The sequence below is a fragment of the Opisthocomus hoazin genome, chromosome 14 (genome assembly GCF_030867145.1).
Source record: "Opisthocomus hoazin isolate bOpiHoa1 chromosome 14, bOpiHoa1.hap1, whole genome shotgun sequence".
Classification (NCBI taxonomy): Eukaryota; Metazoa; Chordata; class Aves; order Opisthocomiformes; family Opisthocomidae; genus Opisthocomus; species Opisthocomus hoazin.
The window spans coordinates 20,251,763-20,267,952 of NC_134427.1; the positions used below are offsets into that span (position 1 = coordinate 20,251,763).

The window sequence follows — 16,190 nt, forward strand, 5'->3', positions numbered from 1 at the left end:
GCAGAAGCTGCTGACACGGAGGCTGGAAATTGTAACTACTTCTCAAGGGCAAACAATGTCTTTTTTAAGCAGAAGGCCAAAACCCAGCCTGTGCAGGTGGGGAGAGCATTCCAGAGAGCTAGCAGCCAGGCTGTAGCAGTTGATAACTCCTGGACTTATTTGGGTAGTTCTTCCTCCTTGCCGCGCTTTCTGAAATGTGCTAACATCTCCCACGGATGACAGGGTTTGTAGAAATACTCCCTTTGTTTTGTTTGTATTCTTTTCACTTCTGCTCATCAAGTTTTTGACAGTGCTTAGACTCTTAATTTTCTCAAAGGATGTATCTAATCGAGTTCATATGAGGTTGTTTTTGGAACACAACAGAACAGTCTTGGACGAGCTTTAAACTAGCTGAAAACTCCAGCACAATAGTCTTACACATGGGACAAAATCCAGATAATCTGTAATCTGTCAGATGTTTACAAAGGTCACTAAAATGGAACTAAGCCTCTCTCGATTCAGGATATTTGAAATAAAACAGATTCTCCAACTGATGTGTTATGTTCTTTATGACGCAATGAAACCTGTACAGCTTCAGGAAAATGTGCCCCAAACGTGGGTGTGACCCGAGTCTACTAAATGTGGGATTAGGAGGAGGAAGAATGTTAGAAGGGTTTGAACGCAGCTCCACAGGGCAGGACATTCCTGTCTGAAGATGTTTTCTGAACCACATCTGTCAAATAGAAGGAAACCATCAAATCTGGGTGAATGTGACAGCTTTTTTTGGAGTCTACTTACGTTTTACTTGTTCTAGTTTACCTCCATTTATGAAAAGGAGACAGAGCACACCGAAAACGATAAAATGAAAATCCTCCAATATCCACTTTTTTCTCATCTTTATCGACAAAAGGAAGAGAAAGAGCCTCCAAAGCAGAGAATGTTCAGCTGTTGGGAAGAAAAGATTAAATTAATTAGTTAAAATCCTGTAAGATACTTACATTCTCTGACATGATTTCATCTAGCACACAGAAATCCTAAACTGCCAGAACCAAAAAATCAGTCTATATCACGGATCTTCATTTCGTGCAAACAAATCTGGCTTCAGATTATTTCATTTTTGGAAAAGGGGCCACATTCCCATTCATGACAGCTGAAAACTGGGTATTACTTCTACTAAAGTCCTTATTTTATTCCAAAGCAGAGAAATCTGGCAAGGAAGCAATCTGAATTCTTAAAGTTGTCTTTCACAAGAAACTAGTTTGGGAGAGGTTCTTGCTGAGCAGCTCTTTTGGATGTAACTTTGGAAATACAGGTAGCAGCTGTAACCCCTTTGCGTCATCGCAGAATTAACCTTGGGTATACCTGGTGCATTGGCCCTGCTCTACGGGAACCCATGGCTAGGGCGAAGCGCTGGCCACGCTGTAGTCTTCCTCACTGCATCTACCAAGCTTCCACCACTACCCACTTCACCCCTTGTGCCCTCTCCCAACTACTGTTGTTCCGGGATTCTGTATAATTAATTTTTCTGGAGTTAACCCTTCCGTTGCCTTGATATCTAAAAGTAGAATGGGGGAGTGACATATCATCTTCAGTCCTGTAGATCTTTAACGGCAAAATCCTGCACATGGAGCAGAGCTTAATGTGTTCTTCTCTGGGTGGTGCAGAGATGGTACCGTACTTGTGTACGGTGCTGCGTGCACCCTTCTGTTTATCTTTTTCTGGCTTTTGAAAGGTGAATTAGTTTATAATGAAAAAACCAAGGGAGAAAACAACTAACTAAAGTAGAATTTCTTTATTTTTGATAGCCAACCTAAGATTCTAAATTGAGGAGTATGTTGATGCTTTACTGTTTATCAGAATTCACTGCAAAAGTATCATCTTCCCAGAGTATACTTGCCCACAATTTACAGTGTTGGAAAGATCTGGGTTTGATTTTAAGAGCCTTAATGTGGATTCACAATTGGTTTTACAAAAGTTAAAAAAGAAAAAAAGATTCACTATTGAAAAAATAAACAATCTGCTTTGTAAACTAATTTGACCTCTTCAGATCTCATGTAAATAATACAACTGTACATTAATATGTTTCAGCTCACAGATAACCAAAGTAGAAATAATAATTTATATATGTATATTCACAATTAGGTGGAGGATAACTGAGAGAAATTAACTAAGCAGTAAGTTAACAAGCACTTAAAAAGAAGATCTCCCTATTAAGACTGTTGAGACCTGGGATACTGCAACAAAGGGTGGGTGATCTGATATTATCAGAGTGTTTTTATTGCCTTTAAGGGCTCTCTACATTCCCAAACCACAACCAAAACGGTCATCTTCCTTGACTAATCAAATCTCTGCAAGTCCTCTCTCTGTACTCAGTAAGCTCATTCACAAGAATGCAAATTGCATCCGAAAACATTCAACAAAATAATGCTATTTTACAAGCTCACTCCCTAAGCAGTAACAAAATAAAACTTTCCATTTATTTTGGAAGCTGAGAATAATATTCCAATATCAGAAGAGAAGTTTCAGTCATTTTTTCCTTTCAACGTGTTCAGATCACACAGGACACTTGTAAGCCAAACAACCTTTTAAAAACTTGTTTGAAAATAAAAGCTGGTAATCCAGTCCCGGGCCATCAGGCGTGCATCGAGAACAACAGCAGCGCGTCACCGGACCAGCAGAAGCGGGAGCGGTGAAAGATTCGGGCCTTCTCGGGGGTCGTTTCAGCAAATAATCTTTGTAACCGGAGCACGGCCATCCCCTGTGCAGCACTTTACCTGCGGGCTGGATGGGGCAGTTGGAAAGGCAAGGCTCGGAAACGCGTCCGCCCGAGACGGCAGGTCTGCGGGAGGAAGCACAGTCCCGCAGCCGGACCGCGGACGCTCAGCAGTGCGAGATGGAGGAGTTAATCAGAAACGGGACGGGGGCTTTGATCTCTCGCTTCACTCCCTTTCATTTCTGTGTTGTTGTTACCCCAAACACAAACACAGACTTCTCCCTGTCAGCACACTCCCTGCGTTTCCCCGAAGGGCAGCGTCCTAAAAATATTCCCGCGTTCAAATCGTCTCACTTAGGATTAACCTGTTAATTGTTGGTGCGTTTGCTGCCCAGCAGAAACAATGGAAGCGCCCCGCTTCCCGCAGGCACCGCGGCGCGGGGTCTGGGCTGGAGCCCGGCGCGGGGACTGCGGGGGCCGGCCTGGCCTTGGCTGCCCGCTAACGCGAGTGCGGGGCGAGGCGCGGTGAGGCGCGGGGGACGGGCGGGCTGCCGGCGGGGCCGGAGCCGCTCGCCTCGCAGAGCCTCCCCGCAGCGCCGGGGCCGGCGGGGAAGTTTCTGTCGAGCGCCGGGGCCGGTCCGAGCGCCGGGGAGTGCGGGGCTCCTCGCGCCCGCCGGGGCCCGGCCAGGTGCCCGCGGTGCCGCCGAGGGGGCGGCCGGCCCGACCCCCGGCAGGGCGAAGCGAGCCGGGCCGAGAGCCCGGGCCGCGACCCTCGCTCCCGGGGCAGCTCGGACGGCGCCTTCCCGGGGGTCTCGCCCGAAAGCGAAGCTCACAAACCTGGGGCAGGGCCGGGGGCCGCTCCGCTCCGTTCCGCGGGGTGCGGGTGGGCTTCGGCCGGGCGGCTCCGCGTCCCGCTCACGTTGCCATAATCTTCGCCCGCCGCTCGGTCTCCGCTCCCGCAGTGGCGAAGGTGGGAGGGGGGGGGGGGGGGTCCTGCGACCGCCGCCGCCGGCAGCCCCCGACCGGCGGAGGGGAGCGGGGAGGGAGGCACCCGCTAAGGCCGAGCTGCGGGGACGGGGCACCTGCCACCGCCTCCTGCCCCGCGGCCGGAGGATGCTGGCGGCGGGTCCTGCCCCGCAGCCCCGCCAGCACTGGAGGAGGGGAGCACCCGCGCCCCGCCGGTCCGCCCCCCGCCTCCCGCGGCCGGCACGGCTGCGTGAGACGGCCCGGGGAGGAGTCTGCTCCGCTGCGGGGGGCCGGGAGGGAAGGCGGGGGGGGGCTCCCCCCAACCCCGCCGTGCGGGAGCCACCTGCGGGACCCGCACCTGGGCGGTGCCTGCAGAGAGAGCTGCGGGCTCCCTGCCCCCGGGGTAGGCTCTTCAGGCGCGGGGTGCCCTCCGGGGCAGAGCCGGTGGAGGGAGAGTCCGCTGGGATTTGTCAGAGCCCCTCTGCTGATGCCCTCTGCTCTGATTTACTGTGTTAGGAGGTTCCAAGGTCACACTGAGATTCTGGTGGAACTGAATTAAACCAGTGACTCGTGACATTATATGCTTGGCCAAACATTCTGTCTCGTTGTAGCCCCTGTAACTAATAAGAAGAGATCAGTGAACCCTTGACAAATGATCTGAGAAAAAGGATGAGGTATGAAAAGGCATCATGGGGAGAAACAAATTACAACCTTTTTCCCCTGGTTTGGGACCAGGGTGTTTGGGGAGCGCTGCTGGGAGGTCATACACCTCCCGGGCTCCACAGATATTTTCAGATGGCTGAAAATTGAGCAGAACTTCCATTGCTGGACAAAATACTGAAAATACAGCATATGGTGAAACCTTTTACTAGCATGAGGAAAGAGCAGTTGACTTACTAAGGGGTTTGTAGTGGGACTTCATGAGTAACCAGGGCTGTGTGTCTTAGTAAAATGCAACTTTATAACTCTTAATATTAAAAAAGGAAAAGAGAAAGAAACGGCATTCTGGAGCTAAGCATTTTGAAAGGACTGTTCCATGCCTCCTTCTGTGTCACTCCGCCGCTCTTTGCCTTGCTATGCACAGCCAGCATTCCGTGTTCCTAAGGAAAAACCATCCCTTAAAGCTCTGAGTCCGGAATGTGGTGGCTCCTGCTGCAGGCGGATAGTTTCGGAAGAGCCACCATGTGGAACAGGGATGGGCAAATGGAAAAACAAATGGTAACTGTGAATCAGAAATACAATAGTGATTTGCACTGGGAGGCAGAGATTGGAGCTGTGCGAGCTCTGGTCCTGTCTACTCACAGAGAGGAGAGTTAAGTGTGCACACACATGCTCCTAAATTGTAGAGCTGTAGTAATGTTGTTCCTGTAGATGTTGTGCTGGGTTAGATCGTGCAGGCTCAACCTCTGAGATAAACGGCATATGAACAGCGTATGCACTCAGATCTACAACTGAACCAACGCTGTTACGTTCTGCAAAGAGCTCTAGACCCAGAGCCAGTTCGAGTCCTGCCCCTGACCTCGACAGCGGGGTGGAGGGGCCTTCCTAGGAGCTGCCTTTGGCTGCCTGGGAGCCCACCAGGTGTCGAAGGAGTGGCAAATCTTACCCTAGTACCACCTCACTAGTGCCACTGGTCTTGTCGCAGAAACTGAGTTCAGACACCACGAGGAAACCTAGGCGTGAAGGGTGTAACCCCGAAGGTAAATGAAGTCAAGTGAAATAAAGATCGTACTGTGAAAGGGATTTGCTTCTGGAGCAGTCCAAGATGCGGTAGATTGTGTACATCCCTTGATAGCTCTAAATTTAAACTAGATTGCATCATCAAGGATGTTTCTTGGATTTAGTGCAGCAATTACAAGTGAAGCTCTGCCCTTCTGTCCTGCTGTCCATACAGGAGGCTGAAGTTGTGCTGGTGACTCTGCGTGTGGTAGTTCTTCTTCCAAATCAAAAATCAGTCCATTCCCTACAGTGTTAGAGCTAAACCAATACGGCATCAGATTTCAGAGGAGTTAATGAGATATTAAAATGCCCTTAGTAACATCGCTAAAATGACATTTCTTTATAGAAAAGGGGCATTGCATAGGCTGTCCAAATTCCAGCAGAATGTTTTGATTTTCTGAATTCCTGTGTTACTACAGCTGGATGAAGGCTGGGTTCTCCGTGCTGAGTCTCTAATCTGCGAGGTTTTTGTTCTGTTATTGATGTCATTGATTAGAAGTTGTATTTTCTTTATGGAGAACAGTGGACGAAGGGAACATATGCGTGGTGTCCTTTTCAGAAGACTTTAAGCATCCTGGGGAATGCGAGTATCCATTTCCTTCAGTGTTACTCAAAACCAAATATGCAGTTTGTAATTCTGCTTAGAATAGAAGAGATGTTGCAAATCTTCGTGAATAGGAATCCACAGGTCCTTGTAGGCAGGCTTGGTAGTTTGGTTTTATAGCATCTACATGACTTTGGTAGGCGCAGCTTTGGGCCTGGGCAGAGCTCACGTTTGCTGTGTAGACATCCTCCAGCACAACTTACCCAACACAGCTGCTCAGCTCTGCCTAACTTCCTCTAGACAGCGTTCATCACATCTATTTCCTTCTCTGTGTTGGTGCAAAGTCCCGTGTGTGCAGATAAAGACAATAGTAATCACTGCAGTACTCTTTACGCATAGTCAGTGTAGTAGTAATGAGAAATGAAATATTTTCTATAGACTCCGTGACCTGAATTCTTTGCAGAGGGATTCTTTGAAAAGAAATTCCTTATTTGGCCTGAGGAGTGCCGTGGGAAAGTTGCTGCAGATGCCAGCACTTTCCACTGCGTTCTGTAAGGCCGTTTCAGAAGATGATGGTGTCTGACGGTCTCTGGAGATACCAGTTCAGGTGTAAGACCTTTGCTGAACATGGAAATACACAAAATGGAGCCCTTTTCCCACTCTTTGGCAGATTTATATTGTAGAGAATTGGCTGAAAGAGCCTTTCTCTCAGGCGAGGGCTCACTGAATGAGCAACGCGATGGAAGCCCAGACTTCCAAGAGCAGGGTGCCCTAGTCTTCCTCCTAGTCCTGATCCCGCTGCTCAGGCTGTGCTGTTCATCTGTTGCTGCGGTGCCCCTGAGGGCTTCTGAGTGATGATGCAGTTTAAAATTTTCATGGTCTGCTTCCTTCCTGGTCGTGTACCAAGGCTGCCTCTGTTTCTTGCCAGACACCTCACACGGCATAGCGTCGCAGCGTTTCGGTCGTTAGGCCCAAGGACGATGTGACACGTGCTGAGCGTTGCGCAGGAACGCAGTGCTCACAGGTGGCCTCTTGCTGAGCTGACAGGGTTCGCCAGCGCCCTTGGATCCTGGCAGTGCTGTGCCCGTGCCCGAGCTGTTCCTCTGCTCCAGCTCTGCCTAAGCACCACTGCGGAGTAAGTGCAATTAAAAGCTAGTACTCTTTTTGTATTGCCGCAGCCCGTTATGCTTTGCCTTGTCTCACAGCCAGCACAGCCCCGTGTTAGAGAGTCTGTCTTATTCCCCCGAGACCACAGCACTGACACGACTCCCCAAACACCTTGCTCTCTGCTCTTGCTCAGCAGAGGGCTGTTACTGCAGTTTGTGAAGTTCAGGGCCGCTGCGCACGGGTGACACGGAGAGCTCCAGGGAAGCATCAGGTCCGTAGTTGTTACCCTGCCTGCTGCCGAGCAGAACGCACTGCTTGAATATGCTCTGCATCCTGGTGTCTGGAGAGGAAAGAATTGCTCTCGACAGCGGGCATTAGAGATTCAAGGATGCCCCAAGTTTTTAAGAGCACAGAGATTTAGCCATGTAATTCTCATTAAAGATAATGGAAGTTAAGCAGCTAATAAACTGTGACACTGACAGCAGAAGTCCACCTCCTTGTGCTGTGCCTCACAGTGACTGAGCAGTACGTATGTATCCTGCTATTATTCCTCAGTTCTTGTGAAGGAAAAAAACTCCAGTATATAAGATTAGTGCCAATGCTAACATGTTTATACACCATGTGGAGTTTTCTTAACTGGAACAGACATTGAGCTCTGCGAGATGTTAGACACATGACACAACTTCCGTTTGCCTCCCTGTCTTTTTTTTTCCTCTGCTTTCAAGAAAAGATTATTACCTTTCATCAAATTTTCACTTCTGAAAAAGTATGAAAGCAAGTTCTTAAACTAATGAATTCCTTTGTTTTTTGCATACCTACAAATTCAGTGCAGCCCTTTGGAAAATGTATCTTAAGACACTAAAAATTATTCCCAGGATTTTCTAAAAATCTCTAAATTACTTTTTGTGGTTTGGATCAGCCCTCCAACTATCATACTGGGAGTACAATCTGGATGTTCATCAAGCAGTCTTCACATATACTGTTAAACAAAAAGGGCTTCGGATGTGCATGATTTTGTGCTTATGGCACAGGATGGTCATGAGCATTCTCCACCCTCCTCTTCATTCTGTAGCACTGACTTCATCTGCAGTGGGGTTCCAGTCCTCTAGCACTAGAAATTAATTTACTTATTTAGCATGGAGACAGATGGATGTGTGGATCTGAGATTGTGATACAGTTTGCTAAACAACAACAACAACATTACATAAAATGTCAAATTGCAGCCCAATTCCTCATTGCCTTGATGCAAACACATTCAGCTGAGACAGAAGAGTAGCTGAAAATCTTTCATTGTTCCATCAAAAAATGCAAATAAAATAAATGTCACTAAATTTCACTTGGAAATACACAGGTAAGAAGAGAGCTGCAAGAGCTGCCAGTAGCAAACATGAAAATGGAGGAGAACGGAGCCACACAATTGTTCATTCTGTCCTGCAGCAAATGATGCTCTGCTGGGTGGGGTGTTGAGAATACCAATGTACAGGTACAGAATAGATACACACGTGCTCAGAGGTGAGGCCCTCCTGAATTTTGCATTGATTTCAAAGTGCTCACCTGCAGCTGTTTCTAATCTAATCTAATCTGGTCTAACCCAATCCAGTCCATTCCAGATATTTATAAAATACCTATCACCAGCACAGGGTGTGTGCAGCTGTAATGATGATGCTCTCCTAGCTGTAATGATGAAGAAATCTGCAAGACAATTTGTAGGAATACAGAATTTTTTGTATATTCATGAGCTGCGTGAGCTTCCCCATGGTGTGTTAAAACGCCAGTACTCGATGGTTTGCGGAGAGTGAACGGGTAGTGAGGTGTCATCACCAGGAGATGTAGAAGCAGTTATTACTCAAACTTTCAAAAGAGCCCAAGGAATCTACACCAGCTACAATGAAGTTGTGAAAGGGCTGATCTTCGCGACACTCCCAGAAAGTTCTCCCACCTGTCCCGTCTTTCCTTGTACCTTCTTATCCAGGTAGCTGAATTTCCGATTTGGAAAGGTGTATCTTACTGTGAGTGGTGCATTGTAATCTTTGACAGAAACCACAGAGTTCTAATTTATCCCCTTTGTGTGTTTATCCAAGTTAACTTTTTTTAAAAAACAAATTTATTTAACCATGCCGGATTTGCCTATTTTTTTTCTAGTATTAATAGTAGTAATGAATTTCTTTTGCATAATTTAATCTTGCATTGAAATATAAAGAGTGTTGGAGGCATAACATTGATGAAGTAGTTGAAAACAGAGCTCTAAATCCCCAATTGATGCAACATATTTGGGGAAACTGAAAGGGGCCTTTTATTTCTTGAGATACCAAGTCCCAATCTTCAGTCTAAACTCTCATCTGTAAGTCTTGTGCAGACAGCATTTCGTGGGTGGGAAGCCTGTGTGACGTACAATTACTGCTTCTTCCAATTTATAATACTGCATAGCACGCAATAACATCTCGCTGACTATTTTCAGCAAGTGAAAAGCAGCATCAAACAATCCTTATAAGTGATTATTTCAGAGTTTTGGGAGGAGCTTTGCCTCCGTTGTTTTTGCAGCACCACACATTGTTGAGAACAGCAGAAGGTGGTACAGTTCACATAAAAACAACAGACGTTCTTCCCTGCCGGTGGAGTTGTTGACTCGAATCACGCTTGGTAGAAATGTGCAGGAGTTTAAAAGAACCGCAGTGATTTGCACAGCTATCGCGGGGGAAATAGCAGTGCGTGAGAAAAGCGGTTACAAATCTTACAGACTGAGCATACCATGATAAAGATCCACTTGGTGAGGCCTTTCTTTACAGCTGAGATCCCCCAGATAAGCCCAGTCAGTCCAGTCTTCCAAGGCGTGACAGAAGGAGTCAAGGCAGACGGAATGAGGCTCCAATTGCAATTCAAATATACTTTCGTAAAACCGTGATTAGTGCTGCTAATCTCGCCTTGGTGAGCCAAAGACAATAACAACGAGGTTACCGAACACCTCGGGCATTATGTAATTCTTTTGCTTAGAAACTTGCTGGTGTGAGAGGGCTTTTGAAACCCATTAGTAAAACTGAACTTGCCAAATGAGCCTTCTCCAGGGAGAACAAAGTCAGATGTGTGCCAGCATGGACCCAGAGCCTGCCAGGGACTGAGCGCTCACAAATCCCGTTGCTACCAGCGAGAGCTGAGGACGCAAAGTCCTTTGTGTAACTGAGCCCAGTTGTAAAATGAACTAATAGCTGTGGACCCGTCTTTCACCCGTTTCAATATGATAACAATATCATGTATTTACTCATAACAGACCCCAGTGCGTTGATTTGTGCTAAATGGTGACGCCAGTCTGCTTGATTCTGGCTGCAGGCTTGGGAAGAGCCATGTTGTCCTGTCTCGCCGCATCCGGCTGACCGTGGGCGGTACTCGCCAGCGCGGAGTTAGGCCAGGCTGTGGGGCCGCTTGTCTCCCTTGTCTAGTTGATAAAGCCAGTCATGAACTTTTCTGCACCAGAAGATGGTGATCCTTCCACATGAACAAAATTGTGGAGAGAGAGAGGAAAAAATAGCCAAGCTGTCTCAAAAAGCCACAATGATTTTTCAGCAGAGGATGGGAACAGCGGAAAATTCCAAGAGGACAGTGGTGAGATTAGAAATGGCTCTTTGAGAATAACTATCTACAGAAAAAAAAAGTTTGAAATACGGAAAGGGAGGGATTTCCTTTCATCATTAAAAACATCAGGATAAAACACATGGAGAAAAACAAACAGTGAAGACACTGTTGCTAGTGGGCTGGCTTTTTAAGTATTAATGGAACCTCACAGAACAAGAGTTTCTTTTATTCTTTTTATCCCAGCTCTCTGCTTGCAAGGTTCTTGTGTGAACATGCAGCAGTTTCCAAGGCTGTGAAATTATCAGACCTGGAACAATGCCAGTACAAACCAATTTATTGGGGTCCAGCAATTAACCAAAACCCAGAAAGCTTGATTAATTGTGGCACTGCTCAGCAGGGAACATTGAGAAAAAAAAAATCAGACTAAACTCCATGCAGTGTCTCTGTTCCATATACCAATTTACACTATATGTAAAGAAAAGTTTCTTCTCCGTAAATACCCGTAGTATATTATTTTGCACCATGTACAAAGAATAATTACAATGACATTTGAGAAAACACTGGTTGATGGCTCTCTGGATAATCATTTCATAATAGCTCTTATCCTGCTATGATTTTTTTGCTGTTGAATTCGTATCATATTATTTTAAAACATGGGGTTGCTAAGCTTCTCTCTGGAGGGACATCTTGAGAATCCAGCGCTGCTCTGTTTCTCTATATTTCCTCAAACATTGATGTGTGCAAGAAAGGTGAGGGTTTGGTAGCTGTTCAGAATTATCTGGGATAGAAAAATAAAAAAAAATTGGAGCTAAGAACCAATTTACCGGGACAGAATATGCTGACTGAAATGAAATCCCATGGTCTGAGGAGACAGACAGGAACTTATACAATTGGGATGTTTAAAAACTGAATTAGTTATGCCTTATACATTATGAGAAGCAATTAAAAGGTGTAATTAAGGCGTTAGCTGATTTCATTATGATAGTGTTAACAAATAGTGCCCGCATTGGTTGTTTTATCGTAGAGCTTGTCATAAAACCCTGTGCATAAAACAGAATTTCAAAATCTCATTTCTAGTTGCCTTAGTGGTACATTCATCACTTTTAGTATAGATTACTGAGAAGAAAGTAAATGTTCCAGCTCAGTGTAATGCACTGCTGCAGTGTAGCGTAATGGGTAGTGCAAAACACTGGGTCTAGCAGTTCACCTTAGTTCGTCTCACATCAAAATAATTCAACGGCTAGTAATGGAAAAAAAGCTGTACAAGGATAAAGAAGTAGTGCTAAAAGAATAGTCACCTCTCTCAGTGAAAAGAAAGATATGTGCAAATGTTTTTACCTTTTCAACATCATTTTGTATCCTAATCTGCATCCAACTGCGACACTTGTCACATTCTCAGCTTTAAAGAGCGCAGTCCGCCGACGGTGCTAAATCACACTAGGCAGTGGTGATAATAGAGCCCGTGCACGCCCAGCATCCAGGCAAGACATCTCGCTGGGGCCGTGGGGTGATTTGGGACACTCAATGAGGTAGGAAGGGCTGTCTCCTCCAATTTCACTGTATTTATTGGGGATTGAATGTATTTTTTAAAAGATATTTGCAGTGGAAATCGGTTTGTCGGAGGTCATCTAATTGAATCTACAGCCCTGGCAACCCTTCACAAAGGCTGCCAGAAATGACCGAGTTGCTAATGTTGAACTGTGAATACCCAGCAGGGATCCTCCGCAGGGCTGAATACAGTCAATTATGTTATTTTTCTAAATATTAGTGACTCAGCTGTCTCTGCTTGTGAAGAGTTGCCAGGGTCACAAATACAATCAGACAGATCCTCCCCTCTGTCCCTCCTAGGAGATGGGGAGAATCTTTTAAATATCACATTGGATAGTCCTGAAGTAGAGGGAAGGGCTCGTGGGAGGCCGTGCTGCTCCTCCGGAGCGGCTGCACGCAGGCTGGTGGTTTTGTGGGGTTCCAGTGGGCCAGGCAGGGCGATGGGTAATTCCCCGGGGGGAGCGCTGCCACGTATCAGCAGCCTCGCTGAGGTCTGTGCGATAAATTCGAGATTTCACCGTTCAGCTCCGTAGGCACCAGGGCTGAGGTCTGGCAGCAGACGTCGGTACCAACGGCTTGTGTCTCCTCTTCCATACTTTTTTGTTCTTTCTGTTTCCTCCGCTCCCCCTGTCCCTCATCATGCTCCAGATATCTCTCTGGAAGGAATGTTTTTACGTGCTGTAAGAATTCAGTTTCCCAGTTTCCTCTGTAGCTTGTCAGTGAGGAATACAGAGTGCTGGGTAAGGAGAGCTCAGCAGAAGCAGATTCTGAGCAGCATCCCCTCTCCTGAGCGCTCGCCGGCTGAGACTCACAGATGCCCCGGCAGCCCCGCTCCTTTGCCCTCCGCACACAGCTCTGCAAGCATTTTAGGTTTTGATTGCAGCTTCCTTGGTTTTTGCCACAAAGGCTCTTTTCCAAAGCCCAGCCCTCTCCAGCAACACCATCCCTATTCCCTGTGGTGCCCAGCCCAGCTCTTCTTATCTGATCGACAGCGTTTGGCACAAGGAAAAATCCTTCTAGAGCGTTTGAGTGCCAGTGCATCATCTTGGCCCAAGTTTGAGGTAGTGCTTTGCAGTTGGCAAAGTTTCCTAATTTACTGCTGTTAAATTTTATCCAGCTTTAAGAATATTATGTGGATGTGGCCAATCTCCAGCTATTCTGAATCCATTGCAAATACTTTGCCAGCATGTGTCCAAGTATAAGCCAATTTTGATGTTTTTATTGCTGATACAGTTTCCCTAAAAGTACCTTCAGGCATGGCATCTGAACTGCAGCGGACAGTTCAGCAACCAGCTGTTGGGAGCCCAATCCTAGGAGGTGAGACCTTTATTCCTTCAGGTCCCTGCGGCTCCTGGAGTTGGAAAGCCCAGACTGGGTCTCTAGTGACCACTGATGTTGCTGCCCTGTTGAAAATACACAGTATTTCATTTGTGAGTGAGGGTCTCGGCATTTCCTTGGAATGAGCAGAGAACCGAGATTCATGAAATGTCTTTGGCAATGTGACATCAGGACACGTCAGATCAGGGGCCCAGGTATGCTAGAAATACAGCAGCTAGATAAAACTGCAGTGAAAGCGGAACTGAAGTTTCAAACGCTTCAGTGCTGCAGAGAACCCAACTCTGAAGAATGGGCCCTTAGCGAAAGGGTGCCTTTGTAGCCTATTCTCGCTGTAAAAACAGGGAGGAGACCAAGCCACCTTCTGTTAAAGCTGGAGTTTCCCCTGGCTGGAGCTCCCCTGGGGAGAAGGAAAATAAGCCAGCAAGGGAGAGGAGGCTCACTGTGTTTAGACAGCCTGTCCTCTTCTGATCCGCGTGTGCCTCTCAGGAGGAGGAATTCCCGAGGAAGGTTTTGATGTCTGGCTAATTACCAAGGCCAACGTCTCCCTCCGTAGGAGGATATGGTTTGGGCAGCAGCTGTGGTACTCTGGACCGAACAGGAGATGGTTTCCTCAATGTTTTCATTTTTTAATCCTTTGCCTTCTCCCCAGATTGTTGTGATGGGCAAATGCACAGTGTAAAACTCTGTCCTCAGGCAGTGCGTGAGGACTCCACTGTGGAAGACTGGCATCTGGATGTTACTGATTTTGCAAAGTTACGTGTGACCTATTTTGGTCGCAGAAACGATCAGGTCGACAGCATCCTGTCTTGCACTCCAGCTCATCCAGGTATCCACCAGTAAGAACTGGTGTAAGTGATGATGCCCATTGCTATGAGCAGCTGACAAACACACACCAAAGAGCGTAACGAAGATATTTCTAACTTCTGTTTCAGCAAATACACCTCCTTTTTCTGTTGACACCGGCACCCGTTATTGTTCACAAGACTTCCTGGCTTTCTGTTCATTATTCTATAGCATTCAATAACTTAAACTGTTAGCAGAATTATATGAATAACAAAAGTGATTTATCCGTCAGTGTGTTCATCTTGCTTTGTGAGGGGAGAACTCCCTGCTGATTCTGTCACCAAAGAGCTCCACCCTCTTCTCTGCAGTCCGAAATACAAATATTAGACTGGTGATTGATCATGAGATGTTTTGCAGGCCAAATTCATAGCTAGTGGAAGCGGGCAGGAAAATTTCACTGCGGTTTACTTGAACTCATTAATGTCAGCAATTGATTGCTTTTTGGTTCTTGGAGTTTTTGACTAGCTGACAGAACTGCTTTAAGGAATGTTTAACAATATCTCATTGCATGATTTAAGTACAAGAAAATTACCGTCTGGCAGTGCAGTGAGAGCAAAATTATTCCTGTTGTAGCATCCTTAGAAATCCTTTCCATTTGAATCCAGCCACATTAGGGAGAAGGGAGAAGGAGTTCCAGCAGCTTGGTGTTACTTCTTGCGCTGCCACAATGTCCGTGCCCCATCTGATGGCGGGGGGCTCTGCTGACAAGGCGGGGTATCATAGCTCAGCTCATCCGGTGATTTCATGCCTGGCACCGCTGTTACACTGCACTGTCTTGTCTGAAGGAACTTTAAAACTTGTGTACATTTCAGGTGATCTCCTTTAGAAACAGAGAAACTGAGACACAGCGAGAGGAAACGCTTTGTGTGGAGGTACCCGTCAGGCCCAGAGTAGGACTACAATAGACCCTGGCTCCTGAGTTTTGGCTTGGTGTACTACCAACGGAGTGATATTTCTACTCAATAAACATGCTCTTTCATGTATTTAGGCGTTCCTTCAGGTATTTCAAGTCTCTGGAGGTTCCAAATCTCCCTCTTCCTCAGTTAAGAAATGGGAGAACCACATATGAGATCACAGCCTTATTTATTCTTCTACCCTGACCCTTTAAAAGAGAAAGGAGAAGAAGCTGATATTAAAAAAAAACAACACTCAAACAAAACCCCCCAAAAGCTGGGTAAAAGTTTTAAAAAGAGCCAATCCTCTGTTTGCTTTTCCTTTTACAGGCCGCCTTCCAAAGTTACACAAGGCTAACTGTATTACAAGGAACAGATTAACACAGAAAGGTTCTCTAAAGCAGACCTGTTGGAGTTATCTTTAATATTAAATGCAGAGTGTTTGTTTTCTTTAATATGGAGGGCAGCCCCAATAAAAACACCAATGAAAGAGGCCAGTATTGCTAGATCACATGTCTGCTTTTATCTCACAGTGGAGTTATAGTAGAATGATTTTTGCTTGGAAACTTTAAAGCTGGACTGCATCCTTTCATGCTGAAATCATATCTCCTGCAAGGATTATTGGGGGATATAAGGTTTCCTTCAGCTTCTTATTTTCTCCACTCCTGAACTTGGACTCCTGACCTCAACTTTTCTCTGGTTATGACCAAGCATTGGCCTTCAATTGAATAGCTGAGCCTTTTACAATCAGATCAGCTCCTGCTCTTGTAATTTCAGACTCATTTGGTGACATCGATATTGTAGATCTTAATTAAAAGTCAAACATTTTATATCTCGGCTAATGACCATACAGGAACCGCCAGGTTTTGCTCCCATGTGCGTAACCATCCGAACCATTCAATCCGTGTGACTGAAGGTGGAGGAGCTGTGCACCGTTTGTGTGTGGGTCCCCTTTCCTCTTTGTGTCCCTCCC

General features: G+C 46.3%; 1 protein-coding gene across 3 annotated transcripts in view; it reads right to left on the minus strand.

Annotated features, from left to right (window-relative positions):
- The window catches only part of CHRDL1 (chordin like 1), a 44,833-nt gene extending 40,952 nt beyond the window's left edge, over positions 1 to 3,881 (minus strand). For 2 of the 3 annotated variants that reach the window (XM_075435383.1, XM_075435382.1), the window contains exons 1-2: positions 3,530 to 3,881; positions 778 to 924 (exon numbers count right to left, since the gene is read on the minus strand). In XM_075435383.1, coding sequence (XP_075291498.1) covers positions 778 to 874 — 97 coding nt within the window. In that variant the 5' untranslated portion in view covers positions 875 to 924; positions 3,530 to 3,881. The remainder of the gene's footprint in view (positions 1 to 777; positions 925 to 3,529) is intronic. The other variant, XM_075435384.1, reaches the window with a different exon arrangement.
- Between the last annotated feature and the right edge of the window lie 12,309 nt (positions 3,882 to 16,190).